General features: G+C 30.8%; 1 protein-coding gene across 1 annotated transcript in view; it reads right to left on the bottom strand.

The window, feature by feature from the left end:
* Positions 1–675: 675 nt before the first annotated feature.
* The window catches only part of LOC129224812 (sentrin-specific protease 6-like), a 104,596-nt gene continuing 84,289 nt past the window's right edge, over positions 676–20,982 (bottom strand). Inside the window, exons 15-20 of the mRNA XM_054859361.1 lie at positions 18,894–19,010; positions 14,676–14,935; positions 12,022–12,178; positions 6,599–6,667; positions 1,731–1,881; positions 676–1,243 (exon numbers count right to left, since the gene is read on the bottom strand). Coding sequence (XP_054715336.1) covers positions 1,103–1,243; positions 1,731–1,881; positions 6,599–6,667; positions 12,022–12,178; positions 14,676–14,935; positions 18,894–19,010 — 895 coding nt within the window. The 3' untranslated portion in view covers positions 676–1,102. The remainder of the gene's footprint in view (positions 1,244–1,730; positions 1,882–6,598; positions 6,668–12,021; positions 12,179–14,675; positions 14,936–18,893; positions 19,011–20,982) is intronic.

The raw sequence follows: 20,982 nt of genomic DNA, 5'->3' as shown, positions 1-20,982 counted from the left end.
AATCTTGGTTGCCTATTTTTGTTCACACCCTCTTTGCATTGCTTGATGAAATCTTTCCAACATTATTTTGCTAATTGCACCAAAATAGAAATAACATTTGAGTTTAAAATATGTTTCTAGTTAAAAAAATAAAAAATGTTGGCAAAAAAAAAAAAAAAAAAGCAGTTTAACTAAGTTTTTCACTGTGGAAAATTTAATGTTTATAATAGCTAAGCTAACTTGGGAGGAAAGGGAAAACAGAGAGCTAGGCTATGCCACTGATACGTATGTAATTAGGATAACCAACTGCTTGCTAAAACATAAATCATATTTTTATGATAAATTTGAAGTAAAACATTATGAGGTTTCAATATTTATAGTATTACTATGAAAGGAAAAACATTTCTTTTTAACGTCATTTATTTTTACGAGGATTTAATATTTTGATTTCCCCCTCCTCTCACCAAGGAGCTGATTATTTACAGACGCTTCATGAAGAAAGTGACATTCATTTTTTTTTTAAAAATAAATACAGGAACTTGAAACTTTTTTTTTGGACCGGAATGTTTCATTGTATAGTTATGAATGCAACTTTATGTCTTTATACTTACTTTTTCTAAATAAAAGAAATCAGAAAAAAATAACACATTGCATTTAAATCTTTTCAATAAATACATGCTCATTGGATTGTATTGATCTTTTTATTTTTACAAAAGGTACTTACATCTGACAATTACATCTCCTTTAAATAATAATAAAGATAATAATAATAATGTTGAACAGACATGCAGTTGATGTGTATTTTATTTTGAGTTATCAATAAAACATATGTAACAAAAGAAAATTTAATGTATAAAAATGACAGTGGACAAATATGATTATATTTATATACAATACTCAATAACAGGTGCACAAAATGTTTTTAAACAGCACTTCAAGTGGCCTGTCTAATGGTAAAAGCATGAATCACCAACAAAACTACACATTTCCAACCCAAGATTTAGAGAAAAATATTTATAATCAATGCTATAGTTCTGCACACAATACTCCATTGTTTCATACACTGGCAATATAAATGCAGAATGTAATGAATTTTCAGACTGTGAAGTGATTTCTTTGCCTTTCAACTAGCGGAAGATGGGGACTGTTTTTTCTGCAAAGTCAAAATGAGGTCTTTGATTTCTTGTCGTTTTTTAACTATTTTGTTTTCAGGGAACCAGTTAGACAGATCAGGCATTGGATTACCAAAATAAGGAATAGGATTCTAGAAAAGAAATCAGGAAACATTTAGTTGCATAAAAGTTAAAAATTTTGTTTACTTCAATCACTTACATTGCAATTTAAAAACTTAACACATTTTACAACAAAAAGCTAATTTAAGAGCTTGAAACCATACATTTCGGTAGTTTAATTAAAAAAAAAAACACTACAAAAAACATGACCATTTAAAAGAGAAGCAACTATCACCTAGAATGTGTTAAAATATTTGCATACATATTATAAAATATATATATATATATATATATATATATATATATATATATATATATATATATATATATAAAATAAATATTGTCAGGTAAAGCAAAATCATATTAAATCTAAACAATTATATTAAGATATAACTAGAATTTTAAAATGTAGTCCGAAGTGAAAATTTCTATCATTTTATCAACAAACAAAATGCAGTTTCATTTAATGCGTAAAACATAAATCGTATGCATTTGTAGAAGGAAAATTGGTCAACTTACTTCAAAGAAACTTTCAACATACTGCAATAAATAAACACCACAATCGCTATAATTAGTTTGTTGAGGACATTTAATGACACATCCTTGCATTGTATTCCTATCAAAAAACTTTTTAGTCCCCTTTTTCATTCGCCATTCCATTTCCAAATACCTAAAATGAAATTGGGAAACAATGATAAATGTACAAAAATACAATTAAGTGCGACAATTTATACAGTTTGATTACTTTTCCTCTCCAGTGTTGTTCTGATGTGTGATTGAAAAGCAGACTTAACAGTTTCTAACACCATCTAAATCTTTGACAAAAATTATTAACAAACCACTGCACAGAATTTTAACAAACAATGGTTACCTCATAAGTTTTGATTTTTTTTCAAGCTTAATTCATAGAAACATACACTATGAAATTCATTTGCAAAAAAACATAAACTTTATTGATATTTTTAATTAGAGGGAATTGAAAACTTATTTTGGCTACTATTACATGAACCTTGCACTTTTCTGAACTAGTTGCGACAAACTAAAGATTTAAAAAACCTAAAATCAATGTAATTCTTTGATTACAGATTGCAAGTACTGTGGCCTTATCTGCTTTTAAAATAAATAAATAAATAAATGCATTAAAAAGAAACAAGAGTATTGAAATATTGCTCAAAATCTCAGTTTTGGAAAGTAAATATGTTATGAACAGGAAGAGATAACAGCATGAATTTTTTGTACATGCGTTATTGCTACTTGCGAATCATTTATTTTCTCATTTGTTTCTTTTCAAATTTCTTAAAGTAACATATGCTTCCAATATGACTTCAGCAGACTTGAAACACAAATAAAAATATGAAAAAACTTTCAACTGTGTAAAAATTTTATTTCAAGAAAGGGGGAAAAAAAATCAACCAAGTTCACATTTGTATAAAATTTGGAATTTTCCCTAAAACAACAAACAAAATTTTAACAACTGACTTAAAGCTAAAAAATAACTTCAGCATTAAAATAAAAACAAAATAAGAAAATTGAGGCAGCATATATTGAAATAACTTCCAACTTGAGGAAAAAAAAACATTTACTGAATACAAAAGGACTAACATCTCTAACAGGCTGCAGTTTCCGGCAAAGCATATGGTTTCTGTTAGCGTTTTCAAAAAGTAACATTTTACTTATACAAGTTAGAAATTATAAAAGTTAATACCAAGTTCAAGAGATCTTCTTTAATAGTTCATAAAATTTATACCCATTTTCAAAATAATTCAAAATTTTGAAAGACGAAAAATATTACTAAAGGGGAGTAATTTTATTGAATTTGGAACACAAAATCATCCCCCATACATTTTTGGAAATGCTTAGAAATAAAAATAATAATACTTAGGGGGGGGGGGGAAGCAAAGGAGTATTTCAAAATTACTTAACAAAAATTATACTAAATTAATCTTACCAAAAGATTTATTTCATATATATACTTTTTTTAACGAATTTTATGTTCAATTGTTCTTCTAAATTTTGGCAGAAAATTGTTTTCAAGAATGAAGTATGTAATACAGTCAAACCTTGTTATCCTGACACCCAGATTTCACAACACTCTGGGTGTCACGTCACTTTTTCAAAGTCCCAATAATGTTAAGTACAGTCAAACCTCCATATATCGAAGTCCCAGCAAATTTCCATGTTTATTGCATAAAAAAATTGTTTCTATGTATCAAAAAAATCTCCATATGTCGAAAATTTTTCTGAATCATTCGTAGATTTTTTCCACTTTTGATTGTGTGTCTCATGAAAAATGAAGGTTAGAGGGGAAAATTATGTTCACTAAAAGTTGCTACGAAACTCACAAAGAATTTAGGGTTGAGGGGCGGGTAGATAGGTCTTGTTCCGTTCTGGAGTTCATAAATTCCTTTAAGTTTATTTCAAAGCTTAGTTGCAACCAGTAATACAGTAAAAACAGTTTCAAGTTATCCATATTGTCAATTGATTATCATTCCTAGTCTTTTTAGCTTCAGTGAAAATCATTCAAGTTACGTAGATTGATTTTTTACTTTTCTCTAGATTACATTGTCAAAATGAAAATCCCCTAATGTTGCGGATCTAGTTGAATAGCCGAAGAAGGAAGATGCACGAAGGTTCAACAATGTCCTTTCCGGTAAATTTAGTATTTTCGCAAGCAGAGTTCCTGTTATTATGAGAAATCGGAAAACTAATAAAAGTACTGAAACTTACAGAAAATTCACTCAAAAACATGAAAGGGCATTACAGTTGGCAAAAGTTAGCTTTAATTTTAATGTTTTAGGAGATTTTTATGATAAAATAGAAGTGTTTCTACCTATCGAAATTGTACTTCAAAATGTTACAAAATACAGGGCTGTTAAAAACTAAAAGTGCAAAAATAAACGCATAGTTGTGACATGCAAATGACTGTAACTTCTATCCTAATTACAGTAGAATAAAAATTTGAAAACCATTGTAAAGTTAAAGATTAGAGCTTTCTATTGGTATAAAACATGGCTTTCTCACGACAGGTGTCAGATTCAAAGGCATTCACCTTAACTTTTGACCATGAATATCTCAAAACACGCCCCCTTAGAATTTTTCCAAAAAAATATATTTCATAACTTCAACACTGTTCTATTACTACACTAAAACTTAGGCTGAGATCGCAATGGCAAGGGACTGCAAGAAAAAAAAAATAAGAAAAGCTTACATATTTTCAGGGGTAGAAGTGATCGACTTGTCACATATAGGACATTTTCCACAAAAATATAGGACACATTATATGAATAGTTTCGCTATGAAAAAAGAAATAATACATACATATTATTTATTTATTCTTATCAATGATTTTGTTTTAAAAAAAAAACCCTCAAACAAAATTATAACTTACTCCTGAAATGACTTTCCTGTAGTTGAAAGAATAATTTTTGAAAAAAGTGTACGTTGTAGACAAAAAAAAAGGAACAAAGTGAAATTTATTGATAATTAACACAGCAACTCACAATTTTTTCAGGGATAGAAGTGTCACAAACATAGCTTATATAAATAAATAAAAACCGTCTTTGTGTTGAGAACTACCAGGAAATAAGCAATGCTTTTGTTCTATAAAATTCCACAAAAAGAAAAGATTGCAAAAGACTATTAGAACATTCCGATCGGAAAATGCACTGAACACAAAAATATACCGGCGAAAACAAAAAAAAAAAACACGCTGGAAAACAAAACAAACTGCTGTTGCCAAACAAACGCAAAATTCTAAAACCAACTTCAGAATTCGTTCTCGAAACTCCACCCACTACAGTGACGTCATATTGCTGTAGCCAATGAGAGAAGATGCCTGTTGCAGGATTTAGTGAGTTGCGTTTCTTAATTTGAAATTCGTTTGCACACGTACTTTTGACGAAAAATCCGAAGTCAGATAGTTTATTTACTGTTGTTTTACAGAAATATATTGGATAAAAAAGCAGGAATATAGGAAATATAGGACATTTTCCAAAAATATAGGAAATATAGGACGATTTTCATACTTTTTTTGAAAACATAAGAAATATAAGATATATAGGACCACTTCGACCCCTGTATTTTTGTCTCATGTTTTACATTAATTCTGTCGTAATATTATTGTTTTAATTTTATTGTTTTAATTTATTGTTTTAATTATGCTAATAATATATTTTTAACGAAATTCTAAGGTGGCGTGCTTTTAGACATTCAAGGTCAAAATTCACAGTGAATTGAACCATGGTGAACACTTGAAACATTCACACGGTTGACGCACGGTGCACCTTGAAACTTAAACCTGTCATGAGAAAGCCATGTTTTACACCAATAGAAAGCTCCATTCTTTCACTTTACAATGATTTTTAAGTTTTATTCTACTGTAATTAGGATAGCAGTTACTGTCACAACTTTCCGTTTATTTTGCACTTTTAAAGTTTTTAACAGCCCTGTATTTCACAACATTTTTGAAGTAGAATTCTGAAAAATGGCAGGGTTATTTATCATTGTATGTGTTCTTCTCATGAAATTTCATTGAAATCGGAAGTGGTGAGGAGGTCAAGAAGGTCGCTGACCTGACATATGGAATTCCACATTGCAAAACATGTGAACATTCTTAATTTTTTTTCAGTACCTTGCCATTGCAATTTTAATCTTAGTTTTGGTGCAGTGAAAGAATAGTGTTAGAGCTATAAAATACTTTTTTTTTGAAGAAATTCTAAGGGGGCATGTTTTGAGATATTCAAGGTCAAAAGTCACTGTGAATGACCTTGAAACTCAAACCTGTCGTAAGAAAGTCATGTTTTATATCAATAGAAAGCTCTATTCTTTAGCTTTACAATGTTTTTTGAATTTTTATTCTACTATAATTAGGAGAGAAGTTACAGTCATTTGAATGCCACAACTTTTCCTTTTTTTTTTTGTTGTAATTTTTCGGTTTTAAAAGCCCTGTATTTCATGAAATTTTTAAAGAAGGTGATTGATCTGACATGGAATTGCCCTTATATTATATATGTAACCATAAGTAACATGGTTTGTGCATTATAGACTTTTGGCAATTATGGAGGATGTTTTTTTTTATCATATTTTATTTCAATGAAGTTTTCTGAGGAATTTGAAAATTATAACTCTATAGATCATGAAAATGAAAACTTTTAACAAGTAAAAAATTGTGTATTTAACAAATAAAAATACATAAGTTAAGAATATTTATCTGCTTTAGCTCAATGTTATTATTTATGCAAATTTAACATACATTTTTGAATGTACATATTTAAAGTATAATAATAAATGAGTTCCTTCTTTAAGCTTAACATTTATCTTTTGGCAAGTTATTTTGGAGTTTTGCACCTTAGTGAAGGTTAGAATAGGGATTGAAAACAAATACATACTCTCTTAATGTAGCAGCTATTTTCCATCTATTTGGTCCACTCAACGAATCAAATATACATATACAAGGACTGTAAGAAAAAATAAAGAGAAAATGTTTAAAAGAAACCAAAACAATTGAAATAGAGGTAATTATTAAAGCTATTTCAATGAATACTTAAAATATAATAAATGAGCATGAAAATAAAAAGTGATATTAATTTGAAATTTATTTCATGATGTTGAATGTAGGACTGTAACCAGGCTTGCGTTTCAGGAAGGGTTTTACCAAACATATTGATGATTAATAAAATTTGATTTCTTTTGTACATTTCTATTGATTTTTATTACAATAGTTCATTTAAATGAGAGAGTGCTGCATTAAGGTCATTACCATGAGAAATTGTAAAAAATGACTTTTTGGAGAAAGTAAATAAAATCATAGACTGAGGGGAAAATGAAGAACTTAGCTGTTATGGCTATTAAGCAAGCATCCTTTCATAATGGAGTGGATTGGTCCATAGTAACAAACAAAGATAGGTCCCCTCATCCCTCCCAAGAAAAATGATGAAATAGAAATGAATAATAATAATAAATAAGTTTCAAAACAAATGAAAAATTATCAAAAAAATTTACACTACAATATGAATAAGGTGAAAAACAACGTAAATTAAGCACAAAATCTCAAGAAAAATACAGCTATGAATCATTCCATTTCAAATCAGGCAGGCAGGTATGAAAAGTGTCATATGACCATCACCAATTTTTTTTGAAAAAAATACAGTACTTACAACTAAGAGACATATGAAATATCCCAAAAGGATTTTGCAAGAAAAATTTTTTTTCTTCAGTTACAGCCTATTAAAATTCTGCACAAAATACGCCATATTGGAAAAAACTGGCAAAACACTCCATTTGAAATGGACACTCTATTTCAAAAGTATTTAACCTATTTGAATAATTCTTTTTTTTTTAAATAAGTAAGGACCCATATATCCTCTAGACATCATTTTTGAAAGTTTAGTTAAGTTTTTTGATAAAGGAAAAAATTCATTTTTGCCGCGAAAAAACTGCATTTTTGCTGATTTTATGATTTTTTTTCTCCATGAAAAAAGTTTTTTTTTTTACTAAATGGAGATGGCAGTTTAAAGCCCTTATATGATAGTTTCATAACATATTTTATTATAATCCTTGGATAAATACAGCCTCGGAAATAAAATTTGAAATTTTGAAAATTTTCAAAAATTAGCAATTTTTGAAGTGATTTTACTGAAAAAACCCATTTTTTTTTTAAATCTAAAAATTGGCTCATTTGAACCCCATATAATGCTTAACAAGTAGATAGACACCGCATCCCGTATTTTCCCCCATAAAATGTTTTATGATTTTTTGAACGTGACCTTATCGCCCATTGCATGCATGTAAAATAAAAATGTCCAATAATTTCAGTAACTGAAATTCTGATTATATTAATGCCTAATAGCTAGAATAATAGTGCACTTTATTAGGAACAACTAAAATCTTACTGACTTTTAATAATATATCAGTAGCAAACCGCTTTTGATGACCCAGTCAATTCGTCTTTTTGTAAGATTTTGTGTGTAGCCTTTAGATAGAAGAGCCTTTGGTGATTATATTAATGACTAATAGCTACGATAATGATGTACTTTATCAGTAACAGTTAAAATTTTTCCTTTTTTTTTATAAATATTAGTTTAAAATCTGTTTTTTATATAAATATTAGTTTATTTTGTCTCCAAAGCTATGCATTCACTGTTACTTTCATGTGCAGCAACAAATCATATTTTTTCTCTTTCAGTTCTCTTTCTCTTCAACTCAATTACGCGACAGGGGTAACCATCAAAGGGAAGAACAATACAATGCATTTAAAATTATTAATTTTCATTTCGTGCTTTGGTTGTCATTGGCGAATGTTGTCACATAATTTTTGTGTCCTACCTCGTATGGTTACTTTTATATGTAAGAATATGTATGCTAAATTCAAACCGCAAAACTCACTTGTTTAAGAATTTAAAAAGCATTTTTTTATGAGAGAAGTAATCAATTGAACATGGTTGTAAGTTGAGGTAACCAAACAGATCTCACCAAAGGTAGCTATTATAGCCAGGGATCCAATTTCTAACAAAAGTGCAGGATCCCTATAGTCTTCAGAACTTATTTTAATGCTTAAGTGGCCTGAATTCGGTCAAAAATACAAAAATTTGAGTGAAACAAATAAGAAAGTATAGGACCTCAGCTCCCATAACAATTAGACGCTGATCAGCAGAAAAATATATTTATATAACGAAGTACAAAAAGACAAATTGACTGGGTCATCAGAAGCGGTTTCATACAGCTATATTATTAAAAGTCAGTAAAATTTTATTTGTTGCTGATAAAGTGCACCATTATTGTAGCTATTAGGCATTAATATAATCAGATTTTCAGTGACTGAAATTATTAGAAATTTTTGTTTTACGTGCATGCCATGGGCGATAAGGTCACTTTCAAAAAATCATAAAACATTTTATGGGAAAAAATACGGGATGCGGTGTCTATCCACTTGTTAAACATTATATGGGGTTCAAATGAGCCAATTTTTAGATTTTTAAAAAATGGTGTTTTGAGTAAAATCACTTCAAAAATCGCTATTTTTGAAAATTTTCAAAATTTCAATTTTTTTTCCCGAGGCTGTATGCATTCAAGAATTATAATAAAATATGTTATGAAACTATCATCTAAGGGCTTTAGACTGCCATCTCTGTTTAGTAAAAAAAACTTTTTTTCATGGAGAAAAAAAATCATAAAATCAGTAAAAATGCAATTTTTTTGCCGCAAAAAAGAATTTTTTCTTTATCAAAAAACCTAACTAAACTTTCAAAAATGATATCTAGAGGATGTTTGGGTCCTTATTTATTTTTAGAAAAAAGAATAATTCAAGTAGGTTAAATACTTTTGAAATAGTGTCCATTTCAAATGGAGTGTTTTGCCGCTTTTTTCCAAAATGGCGGATTTTGTTCAGAATTTTAATAGGCTGTAACTGAAGAAAAAAATTTTTCCTTGCAAAATCCTTTAGTGATATTTCATATGTCCCTTAGTTGTAACTACCGTATTTTTTTCAAAAAAAATCGGTGATGGTCATGTGACAGACCCTGCCTGATCTGAAATGGAATGGCTCCTATATCAAGTTTATAATGGAGCCATTTCATCAGTGCAAAAAGCTCAGCACACAAAAAAGTTGTGCAAAAACTGCCCTGAAATAGCTATATGCTGTATTTTTGAGATTTTGTTCTTTACTTACATTGCTTTTCACCTTATTCAGGTTTCAAAATAACAAATGAAAGAACTTGTAGTGTTTTCAAATGAAAACTTGTTTCTGAAAAAAACTCTCTCTCTCTCTCTCTCTCAAAAAAAAAAAAAAGTATTTAGTGAAAATAGGTTGCTCTTAGCCTGATTTTGCTTGAAAATGTCTCCAAAGTCACATAAAGTCAAAAAAGGTTTAAAAAGTTGCATTTAAGTAGTCTGTGGCAACCCTGCAGCTATGCAGTTTAATTTGCTCTGAACCTTAACCTTATGATCTCAATCTAACATAAAAGTACTAAGTGACAATGCTGACTCCATCTGCATTTTACTTTGAAAGCATGCTATTCACTAGTAGCATAAAAATGATATGAAATTGAAAATATTTCCGCATTTCAACTTTAAATTCACCCAACAGATCACTTCCCACAATGTTTCTTTTCATCATATTTGAAAATTTAATAATAATAATAAATAAATTTTTCTAGTTAAATTTTATTTTACACTGGTTTTTGACAGTATATTAGTCATTTTCGACAGGAAGGTTTCTGGCATGACAGTTTAAACAATGGTTTAAACTGCCGAAAATTGTCACACGTCAAATACCTGCCACCATGCCTTTTCTTCCCTAATCATTATTATATTTAATTTTTTATGCGTTTGGTGCAATAAATAAGTTGTTCAAAATGATAATAATAATAAATCTGAATAGTTTCTTAATCTCTTACATGTATGTAAATACAGACATGCTACAGTTGCTCAAATGCGAAGTGCAAACCAATTCACTTAGATTTCAGGGGTGATTGTGACTCCATAAAAAATACCTGAACTTATTTTCCCAAGAAGAAAAAGTGCTTTGAAGGACATATATATATACACATTACATGTATGCACACATTATTTATATGCATAATTATTTGTTGGGGCTAAAACTTGAAGTTTTAATTGAACTTAATACGTCCATGTGCACAAAGGAATGAAATTCTTTTAATTTTTCTCATTTCTTAAAATTTTTCAAAGAATGTTTTATTTCCCTCCACTGTATCTGAATCCTTAACCATTAATTACATTCATTTACTAAAAGTGCATAAAGATTTCAGAATCAAATAAGTGTGGGTCAAAAGGGGCAGCATGCATTATGATCACTGCGCAATAGAGCTAGGTGATATGCGAATTTTAATACCACGATATATCACTCTCCAAATATCGATATTTTCGATACATATAGGTCGTTAAATTTCAACATTTTATGGGGGGGGGGGCTGCAAAAACTATTACATAAGCATCTGCAACCGAGAAAAGCCATAGGCCATCTTGGTGAAAAGCTATAACAAGGATTAACAAGGATTTTCATGTGTTTGTGTCGGGGGGGGGGGGGGTGATTATGAGGCAGATTATACCACAGAAACTTTTGGAGAAATTAATTTAGAAGAATTTAAGTCTTTTTATTAATGGGTGGCAATTCTTGAGGGAAAATGGGGCTTGGTAAAATTGAGGGGTGCCATCGCAGTCGGGGGGGGGGGGGGGAATGAGCATCCCTAATTACATCATCTGTATATTAAGATATGCAACAGAAAAATGCTATTAGACATCTTGAAAAGAAAATATTAAGGGGGAAAATATCAAGTAACCCTCCTTCCTCATCTTGTCTAGCCTTTATTCCGTCTCCCACCCCAGCTGTTCTTCGATAATTACCATAGAGCTTGCAAAACATGACAGTAGCTTACGCTTTATACCAAACGAAACGTCTTCAATTTGGACTTTCGGCGTTTCATTAAACATCAACCAAAATTTTACAAAAGTGAGTTTTTCTGAAAATATAGCAGTTCCGGTATTTTTGAAGATGAAGATACCGGAAATCAAGATGAAAATACCGGAAATCCGGTAAAATACCGGAACACAATCACTCCTGGATTTTTATTACATAAATGAAAAGCTTACTGACAAAAAAAGAGGAAACTCACAATTATCTGGAAATAGCATGTCTGAAAACGAGAACTGAAATCACTTAAAAAGATTAAGTTCACACAGGAATAAATTAAAAAAAAAAAATAGTTCCTTCAAATGAACAAAACTGAACTGAATCGGCTTTCTCATAAAATGAAACAATAAAAAAAAGAGAGCTGAATTTAAAAAAGATAACTACGTTTCTTTTCTCCTTTGATTTTGTTGCACTACATCAGGATGTGTACTACTGTCAGGCGCTTCTGGAAGAGGCTCTTCAGAATCTGGAGATTCTTCAGCTTCATAAAGTGAGTTATTACTACTATGCATTGAGTTTTCATCATTGTTTGTGCCAATGCCTGGAAAAATAAAAATAATTAAATGCATTAAAAAGTTGTGTTCAAAATAGGGGAAAGCTGAATGAATTAAGCACTGCTGAGGTATGGCTTATACTGAATACCAGACTGTTCTTATTTTAATTGGAACAACAATGCATAATTAGTAAATAATTGGCAAGCAGAAATTTTTATCAGAATTTATTAATTAAAAATTTCGATCTAACATTGCTCAACAAGACTTCATTGATCATTAACCCTAATTACTTAAGAGCAAACACAGCCACACAACACAAAATATATTTTCTGAACCTAGTTCAGTTTATCTCATACAAATACAAAATGGATGCTTCCACAACTCTCATCGAGAGATAACCATTTTCTGGTCTTGCAGGTCGCAGGCCACCTAGAATGTTTTAAACTGAGATTTTGCCTAACATGTCTTAGGCTTTTTCAAAGAACAAATGAATTTGAAAGAGAAGTCTGTACCGCATGGATCTTCATCTTATTCCCCTTTGGATAGGAGAGTAATATCAGATTTTATGATTTTGCCTCTAAATGGGATATCTTCTAAGGTTTTGAGATGACTTCCGAGAAGCTTATCCTCTTCTGTTTCGTGAACATCTGGTTGGCTTACCAAGCCAACCAGATGTTGAAGTTGCCTTGATTGTTGCGTTGTGAAGCAACAGAACACATAATCAATCAACCATTAAAACTTCTTTTTTGTGTAATTTATTTGGACATTGAAATCCATCTTTTACTTCTCTGTGAATAGAATTAAAGCAATGAGTATTTTGCAAAATTTCAAAGGTGAAATTCTTTGAGTCTTACCCCCCCCCCTTTGGTTACAATACATTAGAAATAAGTGGGACAAAATTTTATACATTAGAATAATATTTAGAAGTAGCTCAAAGCAGATGTAGTTTGCATCATTGCCAAATATAAGTGTATTGACAAAGGACCAAACACATAAGATTGCTTTTTCCATTGACAAAAATAAATTACATTGTAAATTTGCTATTTTTATGTGCAGTTTCAACATTACATTAGCCATGAAATAAGTTCTGTAAATGTACAAATATATCTGTAAGATGTCGCAGTTAATGCAATTCCGCCCGATTCTTTGTCAGTTAACAAAGTGTTGTGCTTTGACTGAAGAAGCATCAATACTGGCAAAAGCAATTGCACATGTTTTACTGGTACAAAAAAATTAAGAAATAATTAATTCTTGAATGTCAACACCACATTATGGAATTGATATATAGAATATAGAAATATAAATAATATTAACATGATGCTAACACAAAAACTTGCACTTTACACAAACAATACCAAATTTATATGAAAATTATATGCACTAGCAACGATCTTCTCTCCCCTCCCCCCTTTCCATACTTAAACCATAATTTTTATAAATTTCATTATTTACCACCCTTTATATGAAGTTTCACAGCATATTTTAAGTAGCATATATATAATGTTTGCTACTGTTGATTTAACTAATGTTTAATGAGGGCAGTTCTAAGACTTGATCCTCTTCTCTGTTTCTCAGAACCAGTTTGGCAAGAGTCATTTTAAAAGTGTGTAAAAAAAAGGATTTGTGAATAAATTAATACAGTTAGACCCCAATTTAACCATTCCCTATTTAACGAATTTTGCAAATTTTTCTCCCCCCCAACTTAAATGAAGGCAAAAACCCCTATTTACCGAATAATAAACCCCGAAATAACAAATTATTTTAACAGACAAAAAAAAAATGTTTTTGTTAATTTCAGTTAGGAAATATTGGATTTTAGATTTTCTAAATGTTACATCCATATTGTTCGAAGCAGAAAAAGACTTATTTTTTCGGAAATCGACAATTTTTGACGGGCGAAGGTTAGGTGGCAACCAACGAATAGTGATTCTGATGCTGAAAGCGATAGTGAAACTTCCATTAAAACTGTTACTTTTCCAAATGCTTTACATAGCCTGGAAACTGTAAAAATATATCTCATGCAGCGAGCTGAAAAAGACACAGTATTTTTTCTCTCCATAAAGTCGAAACAGAACTATTTCGAGTCGAGTATCAAGAAAATTGTGTGTTACAGTAGTTTAAAATTTTAAATTAACTAGCGTGTAATAAGTCGTGGAATGCTGAATAAAAAGTGCGAACTTTCTAATTATGGATATTTTTGGGCAGTTGCTTATTAGGGGTTTTAGATAAGGTAAGTAAATTTTTGTAATTTTTTCACTCCCTAATATTACAAATAACCCCAATCTAACGTATTAAAGTTTCGTTCCCGATGAATTCATTAAATGGGGTTCAACTGTAATATTTTAAAATATTTTAATATTAAAGCATTAAGTTATATCAAAAGAAAATTCAGTATCAGCAATTATATCAATTTCAGCCTATCATGTCAGTTACCACACATTTTGGATTATTTTGTCCAACATGCACACTGATGCTCAAATTTAAGAGAATCTGCACATAACTTTATGAAAGCAATCTCAAGATAAAATGTAAATTATATCTTACCATCAGCACTAATATTTTGGTCTTTATTTATGGATTTATTTCCCTCATCTTGATCATTTGTGGAAGTCACATTATCAGAGGACTTGTTTGCTTCTTCATTAACAGATGGAGTGGGAGCATCAGGAACCCGTCCAGGATAGCATATTATTGCCAAAAACCAGTGAACATTTTGGTTGATAGGAATGATGATGAAGTCTTTTGAAAATATATCTATATGCCTTGTCCATGTTTTGACTTGACTGTGGCGTCTCACTTGCACACTGCATAAAAGAAATCACTGTTAAAAAAAAACCTATGTGCTTTCAAAGAAAAAAAATAGAGATTTTTGAACCATGAAACAGCATGGGAAATAAGTATTTAATTTTGAGGAGCAGTACTGCTCCTCAAATTCTGATATAAAGGAGCAGTTCTGTAAAATTGAGAAGTTTTACAACATTTGTCAAATTTCATTTCCAACAAGAAAACAATCATTTTTAAAGAAATGCAGTATTTAATGTGTGCATTTAAAAAGTTTTGAACAATGACTTCAGTTACAAACTCTTATCACTTATCTCTTTATAGTAAATAAAAGTAAGGTTTCAAAGAAATTCTGGCTGGAAGTTGTGGCGGACATGCGTCCAGGAGACCTCATAGCACATACAGGCTTGAAAAATTTGTACAAAATTACTTCGAGCCCCAGAGGTGTGCAGCTGGGGTTTCATTTTTTAAAATTTGAATTAGTTTTTTTGTAATTAATTTTTTAAGCTCAAATTTTGCGTAAATTGCCTATTATTGCGTATTAAAGGGGTGAAAAATTACTTGCACATATTAATATTATATATCGTTGGAAAGGGTAGAATTTTTCGCATTCTACACAATTTGTTTCAATGCTCTAACTTAAATATGGCGAGATTTATTTGAGTTTTTAGCTCAAACCCTTTTAGGCTTAGTTAAAATTAAGGCACTACTTTCTTCATTAAATTTATCAGTAAAAAGAGAAGGAACAGTCCCACAATTATCTTTTTGACACCACTGGAAAGAGCGGCTTTTTTTTACTCCAGACCTGATACGATTTGTGGTCGAAAAACTAAAATTCCATCTCCAAAGGAAAAAAAAGTTACAAGCCGTTAAAAATCAAGTAAGAATAATCTCATCTCCATTAAAACTATTGATGTTTTATTTGGCGTTACCATAGTTACGCTTTTTCAATTCGCATAATTCTTTTTTCTTATTTACAAACTTTAAGGGTTTTGATTTTAACGGAAAATTTTAGGCTCAACTCTATTTAAGCACCCAAGCTAAAGAGCAAAATATATAGCTAGAGACCACAAATATGAAAGCGACTTTTCAAATGTACAAAATTGCAGTTTTGCATTGCTCATAAGCCCCTTAGACCTTACGGCTCTGGTAGTTGGTACAAGTTATTTTAAAACCCAGGGAAGGAGTGCTTTTTTATCCAAAGGGAGCTAGCTCATAATGTGTTTTTAATCTATTTCTTTCTAATTGAGGATTTAAATCTTTGCGAATCAAATAAGATTGCGAAGAAATCTTTGGGGGTTTGTGAGCGTTAATGAGCAGGGGGCAGAGTCCCCTAGTCTTTTACAAAATAGAAGAAGTGGTACAAAAGGGTGGTTCTACAAATACAAGAATATTTAGGGCATAAAAATTTCATTAAAAAAAAATAAAATTGTACCATTAAAACAATTTCAACCATTTGCACTCTATTTATTAATAAAACTAAAATCAAAAAAAATATGATTTCCTTAGTTATTTTTTAAAAATAAAATTTCTTTATTTTTTTGCATTGCAAAACTTTCAATGCAATTTATGATATTGTCTTGAAAGATGTGTTTGAACCTCAAACTGCGATGCGATACCGCTTATTTCCTAGGCTGCCATGAAAGTCAAAATTTCATAAAAACTAACAGTACATCAAAAACATTAGAGTCCTAAGAATCCAAAAACATTGAGATAAGACCATTTTTTTACAAATTAATTTTTTGAATGAAGCAAAAAATGCTTAAAATAAGCTTTTATAACACATGATTAGCCAAATATTATGTGCGATTGGTAAAAATATAAACTACAGTGTACGAATTAATTGGGATAAAGTTATTATTTTGCGCTTTCAAGTTCATTGCCAGCTAGATCCAGCAGGTCCCACTAAGCTATGCTATCTGTCTGAATGTGATCTGGATGTCAGCTTTGATTGTTTAGAACTGGTTTAGATGAGAAATTATGAATGTTGATCAATTCTTCAGATTGTTTTTGTGAATAGAGAAAGTTATATTTTGCATTTGTTCATTTTACTATGCAAAAAAGGGATATAACTCCTTGAAAGTTAGCAAAGGTAATCTTACTAGCAACGTACTTAATTAATAGCAGAGTACTTCTATAATTGGTATTAAAAATCGAGCTTCTCCGGACGTCTGAAGAAATGCATTTAACTGAACCATTTCCTCCTCGAAAAAAAGGCAAATGCGAAGGAGAAAAGAGAAAACTCCAAAATATGTTTATCTCCGAAACAGCATTATTAGAGCTACAAGAACTATGCCATACATTTATTTCCTATTGATATTGATATTTATTGTTTGAGATTGCAGCAGAGATCTCTCACTGATTGTCAGAAGAGAAGTTGTCAAAAGTTCGATTTTCCAATACCTAACACAGGAAATATTTTTTTACCAAATGGATTTATGCCTGTTAAGTACGATTATCTTTGGTGTTGTTCTCCTGTAACTCTCAAGGCCTTGTATCCCTGTTTCGTACACTATAATGAAATAATGGAAAATTTCTTTCTCCTCTCACAGAAACAAACTAAAGAATTTTTCAATTTTTCATCTAGATTATTTTTAAACAGTCAATACTGACATCCAGATGACATTAATAATGATAGAATTGTTTAGGGGAGCTCAAAGGAGCTAGCTGGTAACCAAGTTGAAAGTTCCCCAAAAAAATATATTTGTCTCAACTAATTCAAACACTTATAGTATATTATCAGTAAGGCCTCCTTTCTCACAGACAGCCACAATGCTGTTAATCTAAAAGTCAGTTTATTAAGAGTGGTGGTTAGAATTATAAAGACAACAGAAAATTGTACAGAAAAGTCACACACACAGAGGTTTTTCTGAAATAAGTTAGTAAAATGTGTGAAAAAAATTACTTTTAATGCCGAAAATCATTGTGAAATGCAGAACATTTGAAAAAACAAAGGATAAATGTTTTGCCATAACTAATTAAAAAATGTCATTGTAAAAACTAGAGAAATTTATACGGGTAAACCAGTGCCTCAAATGCGAAACACACACAAGCTAACAATAATTTTCTTCTTCTTCTCAATCACCTTTATCACTCTAAACAACAGGGAATTTGAAGTAAACTCTTAGAAATTTTTATCCAGGATTCTTCGATGGAGGAATTGAGTTCTTGCTTACTTCGATATTGAATAACATTTTTGTAAATTTTGTGTATCAGAATGCCTCCGAGTTTTTAATGAATTTAAATCAGGCCTTTAGGCTGGCTAGTCAAGTAATTTCATGAAATAAGCATAGAACCATGATTTCAAAGTTTCAGAAACATGTGTCAAGGTATTATACTGCTGCATAAGAGACTCTACTTGTACCTAATAGTGCTTCAGGTAAAAGGTTATTGTTCAGTACATCAACATATAATACACAGAATTCGTTCTGCCCTTCACTAAAACGTTAAGAGTAACTTCTGTACATTGGGAAACTTCCCCAGACCATTACTAAGCCATTTCCATAAGTATACTAAGAAAAAAAAAAACATTTTTTTAAAAAAAGAGATCAAGCGAACATAGGTGCAGATGTTTTTGTTGCCAATATTTCCTCTAACCCATGTGGAAATTTCCCCAAAATTTAAAAATATGTTTTAGGCCTTAGATAAAAATTAATTCCGTATTACCATAGGCATAGAAAAAAATTGAAAAAAGATAAATTGTATCTTTAAAATTATTGCATTGAACTTGTAGCATGTCAAGGCTCAGGTACTTAAAAGTAAATTAAGTAAATACATGTAAGTTTTAATCAAAATCTTATATCTAATACTTATTAACAAATAAATTATGAATAAAAATATCATTCATTTTGCCATCTAATACTGCCTGGAAGCAAGCAGTACCAAATGGCAAATTAATAATAATATTGTTATTAGCTTTTTAACAAAATATATTAATTGGGCTAATAACAGAAAATCAGCACAAGAAATGAAAATGCTTACGTCTTATCTTCTCCCTTTTGCTTGTCAGTTTTTGAAGTGAGTCTTGGATAAAAATAAGAGCTAAAAATATGGGTTTTTTCTCTGAAGCACTCGGATAACTTTTCATAGAACACATACCTAGAAACATTTTAATAAATAAGTACATTCATTATTAAAATTATCAAGAGACAGTTTATCAAAATTGTTAATTGCAAAACATTTTTCATATCACAAAATAAAATGCATACTCCCCTTTTCAGACAATAAATACAGACCAGAAGAAAAATCCAGTTTAATTAAGACTAAGAGTTATAACTAAGAAACTTCATTTAACTAATGCTTAACTGCATGACTGTTCTTTCACCTTTCATCAAGACCTGGACATTTTAGATTACCAGTAATATTTTCTAAGAATTGATACAAAAGCCGCTAGAAAGCATTGATAGAAGTCTGAAGGTATTTGGTGCTTTTGCTAATATGGGGACTGGGGATAGCTCAAAACAGTCAAGCAAGCACTCTGGTAGAGCTTAGTTTCGTCTACCGATGGGGGGGGGGGGGGGGGCAAAACATCCCAAGGAGGTTTTCCTTATGAAAATCCAGTTTACGTCGGATTTTTGCAAACATTTTGCAGACAGGTCCTTTGATGCTCAAGAATTCACTTAGGGTAGTTTTTGTTCGCAATCCCCTCCCTCCCACAGGGGATTTCTTTACACAGATCCATAGTTTTCGTCGGATCTTTGTCAAGTTTGGCACAGTGGTTCTTTGATGGTCAGGATTTGTCATAGGGGTTTTCGCCTACCTATGAGGAAAGGGGTGAGGGTGCGAATACACCCCACAAGGGATTTTTCTTATGCAAATCCAGTTTTCGTGAATTTTTTTTTTCCAAACATGGCGCAGCGATCCTTTGATGCTCAAGAATTCACATAAGTTTTTTTTCATCAAAATGGGGTGTATGGAGACCATCTTGGGGGGTTTGGACAGAAAATCCAGAATGATTACGAAAAAATCCAATGATGTCTGAATTTTGAGTCATAAAATTGTGCTTTCTACACATTAACAGGAAAGTTTGCTATTTTTTTTCCTTCTTTTTTAAACCTAATTGTTAAACATGTATCACTAGACGAAACTTTTATTTTCGAGGAAGACCGTGCAACGTCGGGAAATGTAGCTTGTGACATATAAATTAAAAGTATATTTCATACTACATGAGCAGCTTCCATTTTCATAAATTTTTGCATTTTACTAAGATACTACTTGGTAAACTTGTACAGATTTCCTTTTCTTGACTTTTAATTGCATGGATGGAAGATTCACTCATACCTAATTGTCATGCTACCTTCGACGCATTTTTTAGTTGAGCTTCAGTTTTTCAAGAAGCTTTAGAATCTAGAAGCTTTAGCTTTTCTTTAATTGTCAGAAACTTTCCTTTCTATCTATCTTCACAAACGTAAAATGAAACAGTGCTCTTAGGTGTCATTATATTTTATCAACTTTCGCATTTAGGATGAAAAAAATAAATGGGAAATAAGGAGTAGTTATTTGTAGAAGTGATGCTCAAACTAGTATGGTGTGGGAACTTCTGCTCTCACTGATGCTAAAGGAATGAAGGTCCATTTAAGGGAGAAAAAAGTAGCCAATAAAGAAGCCGATATTTACACACTACAATTCCCTTCTAAAAATTTTCGTGTTACAGGTGAGAAATTCACGTTAGGTTTAAAATTCCTTTACTGGTGAAAAAAAAACACATTATAGGCATTTTGCATAAGTCAGATAGCGTTGTAGTGGGAGTCAACTGTATTATTTCTGCACAAATTCCAAAAGTTACAGTTCAGTTTCTGAAACCCAATTTTGATGTAAATGCATAACAAAGGTTGGAATGTTAAAAAATTCAAAATTTTGACTCAAAATAGCAGAATTCAGTTAGTATTTCTGTACCTCACAGCCAGACTAACGTGAGTCCAAAAATTGAGATTTTCTGTTTATTAGTGCATTGTATGTAGAATTTTAATCCGCATAAACCATGTGAACGAAATTCTAAAAAAAAAAAATCCTTTAATTATTTATCAGTGATAAAAGAGCACACATCCCATCTTTTGTATGAGCCAGACAA

Source organism: Uloborus diversus, chromosome 6 (assembly GCF_026930045.1).
Source record: "Uloborus diversus isolate 005 chromosome 6, Udiv.v.3.1, whole genome shotgun sequence".
Classification (NCBI taxonomy): Eukaryota; Metazoa; Arthropoda; class Arachnida; order Araneae; family Uloboridae; genus Uloborus; species Uloborus diversus.
The sequence above is the reverse complement of the archived record's forward strand: the minus strand, read 5'-3'. Positions and strand labels throughout refer to the sequence as shown.